Genomic DNA, 20,070 nt, shown 5'->3' on the forward strand with positions numbered 1-20,070 from the left:
ACAAATTTTTTTTCCCCTTAGGGATTTTAAGATGCAGCACAACAAGGAGCCAAATGGCCACCGTAACACCCTGCTGTTTAAGCCTAATGTTTAATAGAACTGGGGCAAGAAGGAGGGAGGGACAAGAGAGGAAATGGGGTGATGGGTGGGGGAAGCATGGGGCCAAAACTGGTTCTCAAAGTGTTATCAGATTACAAAATCCTTTCCCAAGCATGAACATTTTAGTTGTGGTGGTCCTGGTTCTTCTTAGATTGCTGTGGAAGCTAATTAGTTTTTTCATTGATTAGGTGTTATATTGATTTAAACAACCCTTTTAAGGTGTGGCCACCAAGGGTTTCAGATGTGTGATTTATAGGGAGCATGAGAACTTCTAGGGGGAAAAAACTAACAAAAGGAAACTAAAGAAATTGAACTCAGGGTTAGCTGCTTTTAGGACTTTTGGAAGTAAGAAAGGTTTAAGCAGATCATGCAGCGTCTTCCCCAGTGTGGATAGCTGCAGCTGATTGATGGCCTTGCTTTGTGGTTTCGGTGGCATGGGGTGTTAAGGCCACTGGAATTGATTAAGACATTAGCATAACAGAAGGTCACACTTTTGTTTCAAGTATATCCTCTCAGGATACTCTACTCTCCAGTCCACCTCTTTAAGCATTTTTAAAGTGGCATTGCCTATTGTTAGATATCTACTTTCATTGTGTAGTGGATTACTACTCTTGTGGAAGGGTGGGGTTACAGATGAAGGCTTAAAGTAACCAGTGAAACGCCACATGTAGGGCTGGGCCTCAGTCAGGGAGGGAAGTAGGGGTGGCTATATAAAAACTGACAGAATACAACTGGTGCTTTATCAACTCTGTCCCGCTCTGGGTACTAGGAAACATTAAAGGCTCATCTAGCATTTACCCTCTATCCAGCCTTTTTTCACACGACCTTCCTACATGCTCAGAATGAGGATGGCAGCATCATCTGCACAGAGGACATATGGGTCCTGCAAAGTTCTGGCATTGCTTCTGGCACTCATGGCCTCACTCTTAAGTGGTGAGTACTTAAAAAAATAGATTGCATGGCATCCAGAGGGAGACAGAGGAGGAGGGAGGGCCAAGAGGAGGGCTGCATGGGTAGGAGAATGAATGGTTGTAGTTTTGAACCCAGGTTTTAACCCTACAAACATTTCAGTTACTGGAATGCTAACACACTACCTTGTTATCTTCTGAGAGCATGCTCAAGGATGTCCAAAAGTAAATGTTTGCGAAAGCATTAGGTGATGTCTTGTTTTCAGCATTCTGGCCGAAAAATGATACTTTGAAGGGTACAACAGCAAACAAAGGACCATTTCAGAGAGCAAATATTGTGGCCTGTTTTCCTCTGCATTGCTATGTTAAAGAAGATGATCAGTGCTGCCCTTTTATGGGCTCGACTTCAATTTTAGGCTGTAAGATGTTTTCTGTTTTTTTTAAATGCCTTTGAGGACTTCGCAAAATGTGCCTTTATATTTAGCGCTGTAATGTGAGGCCAGTTGGAGTGTGCGTGAGACGTGGGTGTGGAGACAGGTCGTTAATGAGCATGTCAAGGTTGGCTGTGAGAATATAGAGAGAATTTAGCAAGTCTTGGGCAGAGGAGGACTGAACTTTGTGTAAAGATAACATGCAGCTCCCATAAATGCACCCTTCAAAAAAGAAAATATTTTGGAGACCGGATCATTTTATTCGAACTTATTTATTTGAACACAACATTCCTTGCCTTGTCCATCTTAAGTTGAAAGCAGTGAAGGGTTATGGCTCAATAAAAAAATTTAGCGACTGTAGAGCAGTGGTAATACAGGAGGATAATACCTTGAAAACCTGAACTGAGGTCACAGGAACAGGAAAAAACAAATAGAGAGTTAAGCTCAATGACAGACGTTATCGCAGAACATCTAATTTGTGGGGAAAAACCCTTCAAAACATCCACAGGAACACTAGGAAGCCTCAGTATCAATGTAAATATGTAGATCATTGTTTCTATGGCACCATTTGAGGTAATATATTGGCCAAAAGGTCAGCGATATTCATGAAGGAATACAAGCAATTCCAATTACCCTGAGATATTTAGTATCAGCGACACATTTTACACCCTCAATCATTTGCAATTGGGTTTTACAAATGAAAAGTGATTTAACTTATCGGGTTTTTTTCAGACACTTGCAACAGCTGTTGATGCACTGGATGCAAAATATGAAACCATTAGGTTACCATCTAAGTTGTGTGCAGGGAAAGGGGAATGAAATCAGATAACAGTTACAGGTTGTTGGGGCTCAGACGCTGGGCGGGTAGTGTGCTAATCTTCTTTGTGTGCGTGCGTGAGAACGCGTGAAGTCTGAACAAGAGAGCGTACTCATGGGTCTGACAATCCAAATAACATCTTCTGTTACTCCATCCCAGAGAATTAAAGGCCTATTATGGACATTTCCCCCTATACGTTACCATCTGTGCAATGACAGGTACATGGTGATAATGATGTAGTGCCTCTCAAAGTCTTCCAGGATACAATCAGTGCTTCGCTGTTGATTGTATCTGCCTCGTGCTGGATCTCATAACAGGCTTCCTGCAAAATCTAAGCCAGACAGACTTATTCAATGTTACTACAGAAGGCACTGGAACTTGAGTAGCCAGGCAAATGTGCGTATGTGCTCTATCTCTGAATTGGAAACAGATGTCCCATGTTTCCCAGTTGCCATGACCAGAAACTGGCAGCAGACATTCAATACAGTAAGTAATTTCTTCAGCTCCAGGGGTGTTGATGATACATCTGGGCAGAAGTGTTGCTGCCAGGCCTGATTCAGACACATAAGACCTAGCTGCTTTTCTGCCAAGGGAAAAGAATAGGTTTGGTTAATCGCTGTGACATATCAGGAGGGGCAGGAGGGAAGATTGACCGAGACAGGTCAGTCTGTTGTCTCAAAGAGAGTCAGGTTGCACAGCATGGGGACTCTGGCTCCAGTGTCACATTCCTCAACACGTTCTAAAATCTCACATTCACATCTTTAAAAGTGTCCAAGATAATAAATCCTGAATCATTGTCGAATAAAAATCAAAACAGTGTTTATATTACTAAAACATTATTGGTACTACTGAAACAGAAAAGCAAAAAAAGAAAAAAACCTGGTGAGAGTACTACATTGCAATATTTTGCATCATACACTAATAAACAGCATGGTGATCTATTTTGTTGGGATATAATCAAAAAATGACATTATAATGTGAGAAGCAAAATTGACATTCTGGTCAACAAAAAGGATTGCATTCCTTTGTCTCATGTTTGAAATTCATGCTCGAGCGAGCATGGGGTGGAGGGCTGTGGAAGAGGTTCTGGATCAGATTTCTACCCTACTGACACCAAATGGATGTCCCCTTTTAGTCCTTTTTTAAATGCCGAAACCCAATCGTGTTTAAAACTGATAGCTCGTATTCAAATGACTTAAACATAAAACTTTGTTATCAGGCCAACTGGCAGTGAAGGAACAAAGGACAAAAGGTTTGTAAACCAACCGCAGGACTACAAATGATTAATTACAATGATCCCGACAAGTCCTGTGTGTGGGATGAAGCAGGAAGGGTCCACAAACCCCATAGGAAACATAATAACCTCCCTGTGCACATCACACAGCAAATGGTAGAATGGCGGAGTTAAATGATCTGCGATGAGGTTGTTGAGTATTGTTACATTGCAGAATTTGAGTCATGGTTTTCCTTGGAAATAACAAAGGGAATTCTTAACAGCCCAGGATCTCAAAAATGTGATATTTATGTTATGTATATATTTATGATATTTTATTTTTGTCCATTTGGGTGACAATGAATAGGTACATATTGTACCTATACTTGATACACATGTCAAGATTGAAATCATATGCACCAATGTAAGTTTATGTAAATATATATCAAGAAATGTGAATTCTTAGTCTTGTGCTTGTAAATCTATATCATAAAGGGGATTTGTAAGTTTAATATTCAGCTCTTTGCCAGCTAAACCTATTTGAAGATACTGAGCTGACATTTTTGAAGAAGATTTGTTTCCCCTCACTGTATCAGTGCAAAACTAAGATGTAGAAAATTCACAGCGAAGCAAAGGAAGGAACCTCTTCATCAAGAGGCCTGAGCTGAGAACTGAGTCCATATCTCACCTGGATGAGATGATGGGGAACATCCTGATAAAATGAACTCTGTGTAAATGGAAGAGGACATGCAGAGAGCTAGAAGCAAAGGAACTGAAGCTGCAGCCATGTCCTCTTCCAGAGCCGGCCACATTCCTTCTCCCAGAATACCAAGGAAAGGGGAGTGAGGGGGTCATTTGGAGCAATGTGGTTTTTCAAGTTGGAAATTCAGTCCAAATCAGGGTCTTTTTAAGGCAAAGAGTCAAGGCTAATTAGGTTTGCCAGGCACAGTACGTGCACTGATTGCAACATCCCTAATCGATACCTTGGCTTCTTTTTTTATTATGTATATAATGACTGAAATTAATGAAATATAAGTCTGTTGTGGGTATTAATCAGTTAGTGGGAGATTAATTTAATGTGAAATTTTCTAATGTGCAGAACATCCAGTGAATGTTCCCTGAATCGTTTTTCTAAGAAAATTCAACTGATGAAAATAAGTGATGACATGATATTTATGAGAAAATCTAATTCAAATCAAAACAACTTATTTATTTTGAGCCTCATCTTTTCTGATACATAAATAAACCACCCACAGATAAAAGAAACAAAGGTAGGTCCTTGCTACTGGCTGTGGATCAGCCAGACTTTTGCAACAATACATTTACTAAGAATTATTACATATGTTAACAATAAATAGATTTTAGTCTTTTTTTTAAATCAAAATTTAGAGCTCTATTACATTCACTCAAACCATTACTACTTACTGCTCTAACGATGACATATCATTTATTTTGATAGATTAAATTGCTAATGTTCTCAAAGGTAAACGGGAGACAACGAGGATCATCGATGGCAATAAATCCCATCCGCACTCTGACTCCAAATAGCAAAATTTGAGAACCTCCACAAGAGACTTCTATGTGGAAGTCTTTGTTGTAGAACTAATGTGGTTAATTTAAAACAGGTCATTCAAAGGTCACTCAACAGGCTGAAATCATGGTGGGTTTATTTCCCCCAGTTATATACTGACAGGCAACTGCCGTGAACACATGTTAACACTGCAAGAAGACTTCCGAGAAAATTATGGCCCCACCTGCCAGCAGGGCAAACAGCAGTGTTACTCTTTATTTATGGCACCTCTTTGTCACAATAATTTATCAGAGGAAGCAAGTGAACAACTGTCACAATAGCATCAGTGTGTGAATAAATGTGTCCCAAGTGTGAAAAACCCAATATCCTGCATGCCGTCCTGTAATCAGTTCTGTTTGATCCCCTCTTCAGCTTCTACTCAACCCATCAACAAGAGAGCCCCTGCCATGGAAGCCTGATCCTGCTCAAGGTTTCTTCCTGTTAAAAGGAGGATTTCTTGCAGTTCTTGCGCATTGGGCTGTGTTTTATTTATTTGGCTAGAGACAATCTTGATGGTAATGGAACCACCATATGACCTGAACTGAATTGAAATGGATTGAACAATTAAGGTAATAGAGGAGAAAACAGTTACCTTTATTTTATTGAAATTTTAATAAATAAAATGATATTCAAACTGGATTAAATGCTGTGATTGAACTCTGCAGTTGAGTTCCTGCCCAAACAGCGCAATCACATTTTCCCCATTGCATTCCTGTTCTAATTTTAATTCAGTGGGTAGACAGATGTTCTTTTCCCAGAGAGAATTATTTTATAGACTAAGCAACAGCAGGTTAGAATTTAAAAAACAAACACACTGAAAGGAAATCATCTAGCTTCGATGTCTCGCAGTGACTCTGATTTGGGGTCAGAGCTGCGTTTTTCATCTTTGAGATTTTTTTTCCCCCATTGCATTATAAAATTATTGAACTGTGGCAGACTCTTGCTTGAACTTTAAACAATATTGCAGATCTTTCACATCCTAAATCGGTCTCTCGACATGTATATTATACACTAAAACAACTTCAATGGCACCAGTCAAATCGTCCCAATGCTGAACAGCATTCTGTGGGTTCATAACAATATCAGTGGGAAACCACAACAGTTTAATGCTCGTGCCTCCTCCCTGCATCCGAGTAAAAAGTATGTGTGATTGTTTATGTGTATGTGTGTCTGAGAGACATGTCATTTACAATTTGTCTTTTACTTAGACATAAAGATGTATGGTCCTGTCTTAAAATGAGCACCACATATGTTCAGTTTGTCCACAGATCCTGTGAGCTGTTGCTATTTCAGAGTGGAAGCCTTTTTTAATAGAACCCAAAGTCTAATGGGTTGCAGGTTTCACTCTTGGTGTTGTTTTTCAGGTTTCAATGTACGTATGAGTAGAGATTGTATTATATATTTTAGAAAAAAAGGGATTTCAAAGAATGTTTTTAAACTATGACACGTAGTACTTGTTTTACAGCAGGCGTCAAGGCACAAGAAGAAGAAGTTGCCACAACAATAATGCCACCTGACGTTCCAGAGGCAAATGTACGAGGAGACATGATTCCTCAGACACCAAAAGATCATGGTAAAAAGCATTGACTTGTGTAATATCATCCATGGGGGGGGGGAATCTATCAATAAATAATTTCAATGACCTTTGCAGAGCATGAAGATCCACAAGTCTTGGTTTTTCCTACTGTAGCATCTCTTGAACTGACAAAACAGACCACAATGGCCACTCCCAAAGAGGCAGGAGACCACAACAACAATACAGCTCCAGAAAAAGTGGTTGAATTCATTGGAGAAGTGCAAACAAATCTGGCAAAAATCTCGGAACTAGAGACGCCGGCGCCGCTGCCTCCCAGAGGTGATGGTCCAGCCAACAGACCACAGGTATGATAATGATGCCCTATATGATCACATGTGTGTTATAACATGACAACCCAAATCTCAGTTCTTTTAATAAATGCGTTTTCAATCACATCCTATTCTTCACAATGTCGGACCCAATTCTTTTCCACCAAAAAGGGCGCAGTAATTATGGTTTTTGAAGGCACGAAAAATGCATGTCTAATTATTGCAAATGTTGATTTGATTAAGCTCAACAGGACACGGTGGAAGAGATGTACAGTATGGGAAGATGCTTCTGCCAATGGCCATTCTTTTTTTCCCCCAATGATCTGATACATTTCAACTCCCAAGCTAGTATAGGAAATAGAAATGAATGAAGGAAATTTGCTTCCACTCATTTTATTGAATTTATTTTAGGCCATTAAATTCTATTTCTTTTGATAGGTGGTAACACAAGATGATGTTATTTGTGTCAGCCAAGAAGCGGTTCAGAACAGAAACGCTGTCAGTCTAAAGCTCAAGAGTTCTTCTACCTGTGTAAGTTCAAAAAGCACCTATTTATTATTCTATCTTATGGAAATTAATTCACTGGATAACTCTATGATCACCTGAGAGTCTCAAGTCACCTGCAATAAAAGTGTGTATATTTGAATCAAATGGTCTTATGTTTGCACAACTACCAGTGAGTTTTTCACATTCAGGTCTTAGGAGGCGAATGAGGTCTTTGAGGTGACTGTTGCCTGTGGGACGGGTCATGGACACAGCGGGTGGGCTCACTGCTGCTATTGAACATTTAACGTGCAACAGGCTCATCTAAAGTCATTGAAAGCAATTTTATGCATTATTCAAGACTGAATCAAAGCAAAACCAACCTTTTTGAAACCAAAACTCAGCTTGGAAAAGCCATAGCTCGATCCAAACCACTGACAAATACTGTCAACACATCAACATCTCATGTCATTTATCACTGAAACCATGAAATTTGTGTCATCCTGAAAATGTAAATGTTCATTAATATTAACTTGTAATTTTCTGTTTACCTGTAACACAAATTGGTCACTAACTATTAAACCAACAACACTCAAGCAGGTGGGAAGTATCATAACAGCCAGTTGAAGTAATGCTGTGTCTCCATCCAGTCATGCAGCAGTTTTGCATGCATTTAAATAAATGCTAATAAATCAGTTTCTGACATGATTTTGAAGAACCAATAATAGTCATCATCTCATTTTTGGGGTGGCTGTAGGAAAACACCAGAGTGAAACTTCAGAGTGTTCTGCAGGACCTATGCAGTGAAGACTGTAAACTAGAGATCTTCCAGGAGGACAGATCTGATGAACTCATTGTTTCTGGAAATTATGTTGAAGGTGAGCAAAAAATAGGCTTGGTTGACAGCATTTCTGTCCAAAAGCTGTCTATTTGTAACTTAAGTCTAAACTCAAGGTGGTCTGTCATTAGAAAAATACAGAAAATTAAAAAAAAATGAAAAAAACCCCATCAACAATTAAATTTTTGCCTTCCATTCTGTTATTTCCAGCTGATGTTTCGGGGATGACCAAAAAGTTCAACAATGACAACATCAAAGATAAGGTACCGTACTACTTCTAAAATACATTTTTCTTTTAATGTATGGCATATTAAATGTTTATTAAACTGTACATTTATATTAGAAAAAGAAAGTAAAGGAAACTTGATACTATTAACCAAATTAGCCTCATATTCTGGTCAGCAAATGCCATTTGTCAATATTAACATCTAAAAGTAGCAAAATGTTGGTGAGCTCATGATGTTCTGAGGCAGACAAAATAAATTTGAGGAAAGAAAAACAGGTTTGAAACTACTGCAAAAGCCTCCTATCTGCTGCACACTGACAGGTTGTGTGACATGCAAACAGCCCCTAAACGTCTTTCTTTCCTTGTAACTGAGACACAATCTCAGGCTTTTGGGTGTGCCTGTGGAGCCTGTCATTGGTTTAAAATTCCTTCCTTACTGGAAAACATGCGTGTAATCAGGAATTTAGGAGAGTTTTCCCTTTCATTACACACTCTCATGTACAAACTGCACTTTTTTTGGCTCAGAAAAACAAAGTTTCACATCTATTTTGAGCAAACAAATACCATGGGTGGAGTTGTTTTTCTCTTCTAAAGTTGATTCACAACAAGCGGAAGTAACTACATAATTAATATTTTCATCCCATCAATGTTTTTAGTCTGAATTAAATCCAGTCCCTATGGTTTAAGTGCAATTTATTTAGCTGATGTTGATGTTTTTAATGTTTTAATTCCCATTAGACTGGGGTGGAGAATGCTGTTAGTCGTTGGAGACAAAAGTCCAAGTTGGTGCTCGCTTCCTTGCTGTTGACTGGCCTGTTGCTGGCTTCACTTCTGGTAGCTGGATACTACCTCAAAACACACCGCAAGAACTCCAAAGGTGTCAGACTGGTGAGTAAAGAGCAAGTCATATTTTGTACTTGCCTTTGCATAATAAAACAGTTAAGCCATATGTGTCCAAAGTGTGGTGCCAGCCCCTATCACAGCCACAACACAGGTTAGTTCTAATGCTGACTGCACCTTCTGTCTTACAATGGTTTATTTTTGGCCTCCCAGTACCAAAAGAATAAAAGAGAGAGACCCTCCTGGTTGGCTGGGTACAGGAGGACAAGAAGAAGAGATAAGGCAGTGGGAGGACAGAAAGAGTAGAGGAAGAGAAACATATACATCATAAAGGGAAATACAGCAATTATAAAGAGGATTTATGGTCTGCCAGGGAAGAGAAGCCAGCACAGGATAAATGTGATCTTTCTTTTGAATTCCTGTCAGAACTTTTGGATCAGCTGAAGCCTTCTCAAAGAATTATCCAGACATCTTCATTACAATGAACATTCCAGCCTAAAAACAGCAAATTCATGGACTAGCTTTTCAGCATCATTTTAGCATAATAGCAATGTTATGCAAAAAGGATGGATCTTAAACAAAGGTAAGTACAAGACTCCTCATAGACAAACTACACCAGGAAGGCTATGAACTCAGAAACTTCACATTTGCGAACATCCCCCTTATATACTGAAAGAGGTGTTTTTTAAAAACTGTCCCACTTGCCAGTCTGAGTCACAAATCCAACATATGGCCAGCCTTTTATAGAAGGCTAATTTATTAATTTTATTATGAAAATAGCATGGTAATGGAAAAATAATGAAATATGTGTTTATTTATATTAATTGGTTGCTTTGTTGTTCGCTATGAAAATTAAAAATAAATAAATCAGTGTATTTATTTGCAATACTTGATAATAATATACATGTATACATTATAATATAATAATACTACATGTATTATTTGAATGTTTAAAATAATGTCTGCAGGCCTTTCTCCAAAAAAGGATGGACACCCCCCGATTTAAGTTATCACAATCCTATATGAATGTTGATAGCCCAGATACTGTACTCCAAATAAATTCCGCCTCATTCATTTAGACATTGAGCTATTTTGACACATTGGTTCAGCACCTCGATCTTGCTTCAATCACACAGTAAATGGGCTGCCTGTCATGGGCTTAAGATAATTTTGCTCCATTTAGCAGTCTGAGAACATTCAGTTTACTTTTCTTTCTATGGATTTTAGGTCCAATGTAAAATAATCCTACAGCCATTTCTCAAGTGAGGCCCTGCTTAAATCACCTTAGTAACTCAAAGCAGCACTTCCTCCTTTTACCCTTTTCTACTGCAGCCCCTCCACAGGGGATGCAGTGTTTCTGCCGTCTCGAATTCATTCAAAGACATATTTAAGTGTTTGCATATGTGGTTACACCCATGAGAAGGATTGTATGGCAAAGATCACTAAAAACGCGATCGCAGGAACCAAGGATTACCATAAGACTGTGTCTGTCTTGTGTCTTTAAGACAGAATTTTAATACTGAAACAAGAAACAAGCAAGTACCAAGTTTAACACCTACCAGTAAAACGTTCTCTTGCACCCTTTTGAGTCTACACAAAGCTGAAACTCATAAACCTCTCAAAGAAAGTATGTATGTGTCTGCAACATGTACCGGTATATTTAAACAGTTGTTGGTGTGCTATCATAAATCAGTATCACACACTGATGTTTTTCGTTGATGTTTTATTTGTAGGCCAAATCGTTCCAGGTGGATGAGGAAAACCAGGCCAACACATTGGTATCGGTGGCTCCCCTTCCCCAGGAACCCCTTGACAAACCCACCGTCAACAGACAGTCTCCGCCAGAAAACGGGACCGACCCCAGCTCCACGACTAACGGTCACTCCGACAATGTGACCCCTGTGGCTGACACTGAGATGTGAATCATATTTTCAACTCCTCTACTGTGATACATCCACAGAGGACCCAGTCCATGCAAGCACCTCTGTCGCAGCAGAGATCACCTTTACTTGCCTTTACAAAAAAAAGGTGTTTACACGGTCTTGAATATCCCGATTATGCTTATTTTATGCTAGAGGATCCCATTTTCTTATGGAGTTCTCCAGGAAGCCTAGAGTATCCTGGATTCTGAAATCAGAACATGATGTTTACATACACAAACACAAAAATGGGATACCCAAAAGTCCAAACAAAACTGGGATACTCAAGTCCATGTAGATGCACTGAATGACATTAACATTGAAGCGCATGATGATATGACCATAACAGCAATGCCCGTAATGTGAAAAGGTGAGGATACTTAGCAAGAGGACCCTTCTCAGTAGTGACCTAGCCTAGGACTTATTAGCTGCCTTGACTTGAGCTTTGTTGAGTATTATTATAGATTTACAAAAGAATGCCAAATGTGTGCTGTTGATCCCAAATAAGGTGAACAGTTTCTATAAGTTGTGATGTAGACATGAGCAGATATAAAGACAGATTTGTGCAGTTTTGAGGACCCTCTAAGTGATTGATTTTTTTTGTTTGTTTTGTTTTTCCTTAACCTGAATTCTAGGTTTAAGGTTTAAAACAGGCCAAGCATTCAGCCAAATGTAGAATTCATTCAAGCTACCAGACCACCCACTCAATAACAGTCTTCTTTAAAATGACAGAACTCATCCTGAAGATTGAGACATTGTTATATAGCTTTGCATATTTTGACATAAAATAGTGCCAGTTTGCCTCAATAATTTTGATTGCTGATGCTGAACACGGAAGTTCGGGTAGGTTGTAAAGTACTTGAGAGTATTGTCTACATTTGTATTTGTGTGGTGTTGTTTTTGAAACAATAACTTTTTTAGGATTTGCTGAAATCACATAATGCAATGACAGCTGTGAACAACTTGAAGCAGGTTCTATTTACAAGTGGCTGCAAGTGTAAATGTGGTGGTTATCCTTTTGAGATGTCTTAAGCATAATTGTATTGTGCTAGTTGGTTCATGCCCATTAGCATTTACAGCATTCGTCTTGTTTGTCTTGCGGATGTCCTACAATTAACCATAAAACATTTTCCTATTCTCTTAATTGAAATACACTTCTTTAACACTAAAACCTGTAAATCTTCACAGATTAAAGACTGAATTGGCAGAAAATGAAGAAACTGACAAATTTACAAATTTGCAAAAACCCGAGTTGACAACAAATGTTTGCGATACAGATTAACTGTGACTGGAACAAAAACTACCGAGCCAAGAATTTTCTTATCAACATCAAACACTTCACAACAATCTGGGGACTTGTAATTGGTCAACTACTTGACTTGTACTGGCATACGTGTAAAAAAAATACTGTTTCCCTAATTGAACCAGCAGTTGGTAGTTTATCACTAATCACATCTGTTATCTAAAGGTAATTTGCTTTTGCCCAGAAAAACACAGCATCATTTTGACAGAGCTATACTTGAAAAAACAAAACAAACAAGAAATAACTGCCCAAGTACATGCCAGTGAAACCACTAAGCCTATAATTTGTAAAGCGTGCCACATGGATGTTATAAAGTCTCTGAAGTAAATAGTAATCTGATGATGAAATGTTTGGAGGATCTCAGAAGTAGTGATTTCAGGAAAAATAACCATCCTTTATTAGTCTCACTAAAGAGAAATCACTGGTACACACAAAATGCATGCTTTTAAAGGAGTGAGGGTGAGTAAAATGTCGTCAACAGTTGCTTGGAGTACCTCAGTTCAGAATCTCACTAACAGGTACGCTGAATATGTCCTGGCATGTCTCCTGCTACTAGCTCACCTTCCGGTTTTTTGTCCCCAACTGGGACTGAAACTAAAATACTCCGACTCCCAGCCCAGTTCCAGACTCAGCTTCCACCACCCTCAGATAATGCTGCCTGGTCCTATTTTTGCTTTTGCTGTAGGCCTATGGGGAAACTAATGTCATCAGTTGACATGTAAATGGTTTGAAGGTACATTTATACTTGACTTTGTTGTATTTTTGTTGCTTGCTATAGGAACCACATCTTCTTCCTCAAAACTATGTAGATTACTTCATTTGAATTTACTGATCTGTCTTCACGTGAATTGCTGCTCAACTTCAATTTGAGGTACGCAGATGGCTGCTCTTTGGGGTCTAAGTAAACCAAATGGTTGTTTTAAGTCTGGTCATTTCAACAGTTTTTTTTCTTATCAGCCCTAGCACCAGTTGCCATTCATCATAACAACCACTAGATGTCACTGCTGCCCATTGAAGTGCTCCTACTGGTAACGAGGAAAAAAAAGCTATGAGTTTAAATTTCCTCTACTGTTATTTTTAACGTTATAAGCTATTGCGTGGTCAGAAAGTGTCTGTTTTACTGTCTTCATTGACTCTAAACTCCATATTTTAGAATGAAATGGCAATGTTTGATTTTAAATTACCTCTTTCATTTAAATTAATTAATTAAATTAGTGGCACTATTCCTGCTGTGACCTTTTTATTTTGTATTTCTATAGCCTGTGGGCTGGAGAGTAGCACTAGATATAGCCAGTATAAAACTGAGTATATGTGCAAAGGTCAGCCTGGTGTTTGATAATAGCTGGATCATTTTGATAGAGGAATCAAGGGTGCTGGAATGTGGGTACTGTGGGTGTTGGTGTACCCCCCTGTTAAATGAGATAACGCTTTTTGTCACACAGCCTGTACCAAATTTAAACTGTAAATTTAAATTGTAGTAGCTTTTCAATTATACTCTGCATCGGTGGCAGTTGCTACTGTTTTAAAGAAGGTTCCATTGCAACATAAAAATGTCCATTTACTTATATGTAAATTCTGTCCACTGGTGCTTTTAATGAAATGACCCTGTCATACCATCGAGGCATCTTTTCCAGGGATTTGAACAATCTTTTATTGTATAATTTTTTATCGTAAGGAAATAAGGGCTTTGCTAAAATCAGGTTGACATGCCATGGTATGAATGAAATAACAAATAACAAAAAAAAAACTGTATTAAACATGGAGCTATATTAAACAAGGAAATGAGAACTATGTTTAACTGAAGGTGGGAAATATGAATGTTTTATTTAAAACATTTTATAATGGAAATGGGATTAATTTTCAAACTCTTTGCAATAAATTGAATTGAAATTGTTCTTATAAGATCTGTAAAGGGACTGAACCGGCCTGAACTCGAGAATGCACGGCTGTCTGTGTATGTTTCCAAATTGCAATGAAGGAGGGATTCAGCCTTTTGACAGATCCTCAAAACATCATAGAGAGGCCCAGCTTCCAGGCTTGCCCTTTGTGGCATTGACTCCCACAGATGCTTGAGTGTCCATGACAGTGGCAGAGTAAGATTTTCATCAGATATTGGCAACAAACGAGACTCAAAAAACGGTTTCAACTTGGTCGAAGAGGCCTCTGGGGTCATCCCTTGGAAAACAACCAGCGGACTTCATTCTAAACATTCTAAACAACAGAAACTGAATTTGTGCTGATTTCTGTGTAGTATAGGACACTGTGAGTCTCTCCAGTTAAAATAACTGGTTAAAGAAGGCTTAACAATTGCATTCCTTCCTGCTCATAAACTGCTTGTCAATATCACCCAGAACCTTATGGAATTCAACCTTAATAGTCTGATGAGGATTCCTGTATCTCTGAAATGGATTCCTCCATCAAATGCCTGGTAATAACAGGTTGCAGTGGTAAAGACCAGGCTCAAAATATTTATAATAAACTCAATAAACGCCCATTTACACAACACCAAAAATCTTAGAAATGTTTATAGCACAAACCTTACATTAAATGATCTACAACCATAATGTCCGAAGATGTGTTTTTAATGACATATGAAGATATTGCCATATCAAGAATCAGGGACATGCTGTTTGCCGACGATGCAGCAGTGGTAGCACACTCCCAAGAGCACCTGCAAACCCTCATGGACCATTTCTCCCAAGCCTGCCAGGACTTTAGCCTGGTCATCAGCCTGAACAAAACCAAGACGATGGGACAGGGCACTGAAAATCCCCCGTCTATCACTATCAACAACTACACATTGGAAGCCATAAACACCTTCACCTACCTCGGGTCCACCATCACTGAAAATCTGTCCCTTGATGTTGAGCTCAGTAGACGCATTGGAAAAGCTGCCTCAACTTTCAGGAAGCTGACAGAGAGGGTATGGGACAATGGAAAGCTCACTACACATACAAAGGTGCAGGTGTACAGAGCCTGTGTCATTAGTACACTCCTCTATGGTAGCGAAACCTGGACCCTATATTCCCACCAAGAACGGAGGCTAAACAGTTTTTACCTTCGCTGCCTTAGGCGTATACTGGGCGTTACCTGGAAAGACATGGTCACCCACACGGCAATCTTAGAGAGAGCACAGCTTCCAAGCATGTACTCTCTACTGAGGCAAAGACGTCTACGTTGGCTGGGCCATGTCTGCCGGATGGATGATGGTCATATTCCAAAGGACATCCTGTTTGCCGAACTGTCGTCTGGTAAGAGACAGAAAGGACGCCCCCAGTTACGCTATAAGGATGTCTGCAAGCAAGACCTCAAGAGCTTCAACATCAGCCTTGACAACTGGGAAGTCACTGCCCAGGACCGCCTCAAGTGGCAGAAGGCGCTCCGCACCGGGCTGCTCAATTATGAAAACACTCTGGCAAAACACCACGAAACAAAGAGGATAAAGAGAAAGCAACAACAGGTCTCCTCCTCACCATTTCCATCCTCGGGTGTGGCCCACACTTGCGACATCTGCGGCCGTGTCTGCGCCTCACGCATTGGCCTTCTCAGCTACAGAAGAGTGTGTTAAAACCTAACTCCCAGGCACAAGAAATCTATGGTCTTCCGAGACTGCGATGCCGATGAATGAAGATATTGCCATATCAAGAATGTACTCAAAGCACCACAAACAAAATGAAAACAATTAAACACTCACACACACACACAAAGTAAATTAAATATTACAGGATTGATATCAATCGATCTAATCTTTTATTACATTTTAATAGAGGTTATTCACGGGTGAAAAGACATCAAAACAGGTGATGTAATCACACTACTTTTTTCCGTAAGGAATGGTGATGTGGAGCACTGAGTCATTCCTGTTAGCATAAATTGCACTAGCAGCTTTAAGAGGACCAAACTGTAGAAATTATAAATCACAGAAGGTACAGTTTTTAAAGTTAGATTATGACTTACGTTGCTTGAGGGGTCAGCCCCTACTTTACAACTCAGACAGAAATGTCGTATCAATAATTTAAAAAAAACAAAACACATCTGCAGTAAGAAAAATGGTATTGCAATTTAACATCACAAATATGGTATTTGTGATTTACAAATTGTAATATTCTACAAATTAAAATATTTTTGTCCTATTAAAATCACACATTAAGCACAGTAATTAATTTTATGAGGATATACTATAACCGCTCACATCATTAACATTTTTTTGTTTTCAATCCATCACAAGTGCAAGTAGTATTTAAAACCAGATGTATAAGATTACTTTATGAAGAGAAGTACAAAAGAGTGAAAACAATTATTTGAGATAAATAAAATAATTAAAATACAGATATACGCGACTACATGCAACAGCAAACAAAACGGATAAAATCAATTACTGATATTTAAAAAGACATCATCCATACGAGCTCTGTCTGTTTTTTGTTTGTTTTGTTGTTGTTTTTTTCGTCTCAATGGTTCAGGACCATTGAACTAAAAGTCACAGTAGAACCTGTCGTCAAATGCGATGACGCGCTGTCGGCATGACTTCCGGTAGTTGCGTTAAAATGAATTAGTTTACGGTAAAACGTCATTTAGGACCATGTGACCTCACCGATGTTTGTAAACATGCGTCATCCACATGTGATTCAGGCGATTAGAAAAGACTCTCGAGTAGCCCGTCCAACCAGCGGCTGGGGGAGTGTCTGGGGGCGGGTTACTCGTGTTGCGCTATGGAAAATCGTTAAGGGGATCCACTGTGATGAACGTGTTTTCTGAGATTGATTATAGCAATAATAAGACTGAAACTGGAAACTGGTCGGCACATCCATTCACTAAGTAACGGTTGCTGTGCGACACCAGGAAACAGACGAGTTCCTTTCGACATAGAAGGCAACGAGGCTTGTAATAAACACGTAAGTTGTTTATGTTATTATAGGGCGACAGCGACACATTGTTGCGTAGAGAGTACGGCTGTGAGATGTACTGCCAGTCGAGTCCTTGCTATTTTGCCAATGAAAAGCATAAACTAGATGTTTCTTAAAAAAATCTAGAGGAAAAACAAACATAAAAGTTTTCAATAGGGACAAAAATAAAAGTCCGGAAATTGATGAAACTGGCTTTAAACACTTTTGAAATTGAAATCACGAGTGTTTCACCAGCGACACGACAACAGGTAAATTAAACTGCGTCAGAGAGCAGGACCGACAAGCCTCGTGAAATCCAGAGGGAATTTCCGCTGCGATACGCGAACATGCTGCGACAGTCTAGTTGTGTTCGCCTGGATTACAACTTGTCTCCGATTTTGTGTTCAAATTGCGGTGTACACAACGCTTGTGAATCGGCGCGGATGGCGTGTGAAGGAAGAGCTCGGAATAGGATGCTGCGCAAGAGATAAATCGTGCGTAATCCTGTTGTGGAACGGAACAATATCACTCTGATGATATTGGCACGGTTATTTTCCCCAAGTAGTGGCTTCGCCGTTTTAATTGTTATCAACGTAAACAACAGCTTGCATTAGTTAAAGCCGGATAAAGATACTTGAACATATTGATTGGAATGATCCGTCTGTTGTATGTCTAATAGGAAAATTGTAACATTCAAGTAGTTAACACGAAGTTGTTGTTTATCTTCAAAGAATCAACGCCATAAATGTTTGCTGCGTCACAGTTGCGAGTGTAATATGGCTTTTCAGTGCGCACTTGATGAAAACCTCTCTTGCCAAAACATGGGGGGTGCTATTGAGCAGCATTTGCCGACCTAATTCATCTGGTGTGGAGAGCTGTTGACGTACAGGTATTCCTTAATTTCCCATTCATTCATTCGTTTGACTGTATTTCTCAGGTTGTTTATTTTTCCATATCAGCAGTGAGCGAGTTGTAGTTTTGTTTGCCCCAAAGGTTTTGTTGATGAAACCCAGAGGATGCCTTCCTGTACGAGACCTTGTAAAGTACACTTGCCAGGACCCAATACAAGACATGGCTGCGCTGTTGCTGTTACAAGCCTTGGTGCCTGCCTCCGGTCCTTGTGCCAGTAAAGGAAGGTGTGGCTCCTCTTACCTGCCACAGCGTTGTGAGATAAAACACTCTCTCACCTCTCAAAGCCTCTAAGGTGAAAATGAGACACACACACTTATCTCCACTGAATAGATTTGTCGGGTCATTGGCTGAATCTGAGGTGAATCTCAGAGAAGGGAGAAGTAACAAAATCTTAATGAAGCATATGCTATGGAGACTTGACTCCCAAGAGAATGTTATGATGGTCGTAAGGATGAAGACGATAAGACAAAGTAGTCACTTTTATTATATAGATATAAAATACTGAATAATAAGACAATAACAGAACGTGTCATGCTTTATCCAGTCCAGTGGATAAAGTGGCCAATTTGATCACTCGTACAAAACAATGACCTCGATAGGTATTTTACCAGTCTTTTGGGGTAAGGTGTTTTGCCATTGAATAAATAAATAAATGTGATACGCTCGACTGTTGTTGTGCAGATGTTGAGCGGTGCCTCATGTTTGCATGTAGTATGAGCGTGTTCAGTGCTCACATTCGGGCTGGATGCTGCTCTGCTGAGGAGAGGGTGAATCTACTGACAGATGTGTTTCCAGCAGGGAGCCAGTAGTCACCTGTAGCCCACATAGAAACTTCATAAAAAAATAGGATGAAACAAAACAGACCCCTCCTACACACATCCTGTTGAATGGGAGTGACACCGCCAAGAGATGACGGTGCTAAATTTGAAATGGACTCACTACTGGCCTCAGTATTATGCTTTAATACAGTGTTCTTTAGTAGCTGAACATCCAGTGCACTGCTATACTTTTCCTTACTACTGCTACTATAACAACAACCACAATAATAATAGTGTATAGGGTTGTGTCATTGACATCTACTGATGTGGATATATGAATTTATCTTTCCAAGTATTTTATAAGTTAATTTGCACTGTTTTTGTTTAAGCATGAGTACTAGAGTAAGGCTGAGATACTAACTAATAGATGGCATCGGTGATTGTCTAAGGTTGATGCAGACAGTGGTGGGGCTATTACTGCACTGAAAGTGTAATTACCATGTAAAAGAAAAGTCAATTGCAGCTATTTTAGTTTAAGCTCTTTCCTTTTATCCATTGTGTTCAAATGTACTTAATGCAATTCGGTTTTTTAAAAATAATTTATTTTGCGGTAAACCTCATCTGCCTCGGGATCCACCATGTCAATGTATGTACAAGCACATATGCTAAACAGATTATTCCAGATGCTGTGGGCTATCCTGCAACATTCCTTGGGTGCACAGATGTTGAGTAGTGCCTAAAAACACATTAGCTCGATGAGTTTGCACCTCTCACTCCTGATAAATTAGGACCTGTAATCTGTAAGAGGATTAACCACCTACCACACATGCACAGAAGGCCAAACACACAGCATACAGCACACAGCACCTACAGGCTCCCAGTGTTCATTTCACCTTCTCAAATATAAACCAGGCCAGTTCTTCTTACTCTGCATGGGTTCTTCAGAATTTGATGCTCAGTCATGCATGTGTCTATTCCCTGAGTTTTAATTTCCATCTTGAATAAAATGGTCGGGTCATTAG

At 39.4% G+C, this 20,070-nt stretch overlaps 1 protein-coding gene and 1 long non-coding RNA gene across 5 annotated transcripts; both read left to right on the top strand.

The window, feature by feature from the left end:
* The first annotated feature begins 827 nt into the window (after positions 1-827).
* On the top strand, positions 828-12,333 carry si:ch211-286o17.1 (hematopoietic progenitor cell antigen CD34). 4 transcript variants are annotated; one of them, XM_057030958.1, is made up of 8 exons: positions 828-1,032; positions 6,504-6,611; positions 6,729-6,919; positions 7,322-7,414; positions 8,124-8,244; positions 8,415-8,467; positions 9,169-9,318; positions 11,004-12,333. In XM_057030958.1, exons 1-8 carry the CDS (start codon positions 933-935, stop codon positions 11,190-11,192), a joined length of 1,005 nt encoding a protein of 334 aa, XP_056886938.1. In that variant the 5' UTR covers positions 828-932; the 3' UTR covers positions 11,193-12,333. The 4 variants fall into 4 exon arrangements, with proteins under 4 accessions (XP_056886938.1, XP_056886937.1, XP_056886940.1 ...); XM_057030957.1 differs by having other exon boundaries at positions 6,507-6,611; positions 6,690-6,919; XM_057030960.1 differs by having other exon boundaries at positions 6,507-6,611.
* A 4,825-nt stretch (positions 12,334-17,158) lies between these two features.
* On the top strand, positions 17,159-18,948 carry LOC130524875 (uncharacterized). The gene is made up of 2 exons (XR_008950275.1): positions 17,159-18,267; positions 18,372-18,948. It is a non-coding gene; the product is annotated as an uncharacterized LOC130524875 (long non-coding RNA).
* The last annotated feature ends 1,122 nt before the right edge of the window (positions 18,949-20,070 follow it).

Source organism: Takifugu flavidus, chromosome 4 (genome assembly GCF_003711565.1).
Source record: "Takifugu flavidus isolate HTHZ2018 chromosome 4, ASM371156v2, whole genome shotgun sequence".
Classification (NCBI taxonomy): Eukaryota; Metazoa; Chordata; class Actinopteri; order Tetraodontiformes; family Tetraodontidae; genus Takifugu; species Takifugu flavidus.

Coding starts and splice junctions, on each gene's coding strand:
- si:ch211-286o17.1 (XM_057030956.1), top strand. CDS start 933: ATGCTCAGAATGAGGATGGCAGCATCATCTGCACAGAGGACATATGGG. Junction 1,033..6,503: donor CATGGCCTCACTCTTAAGTG/GTGAGTACTTAA, acceptor CTTGTTTTACAG/CAGGCGTCAAGGCACAAGAA. Junction 6,612..6,689: donor TCAGACACCAAAAGATCATG/GTAAAAAGCATT, acceptor TGACCTTTGCAG/AGCATGAAGATCCACAAGTC.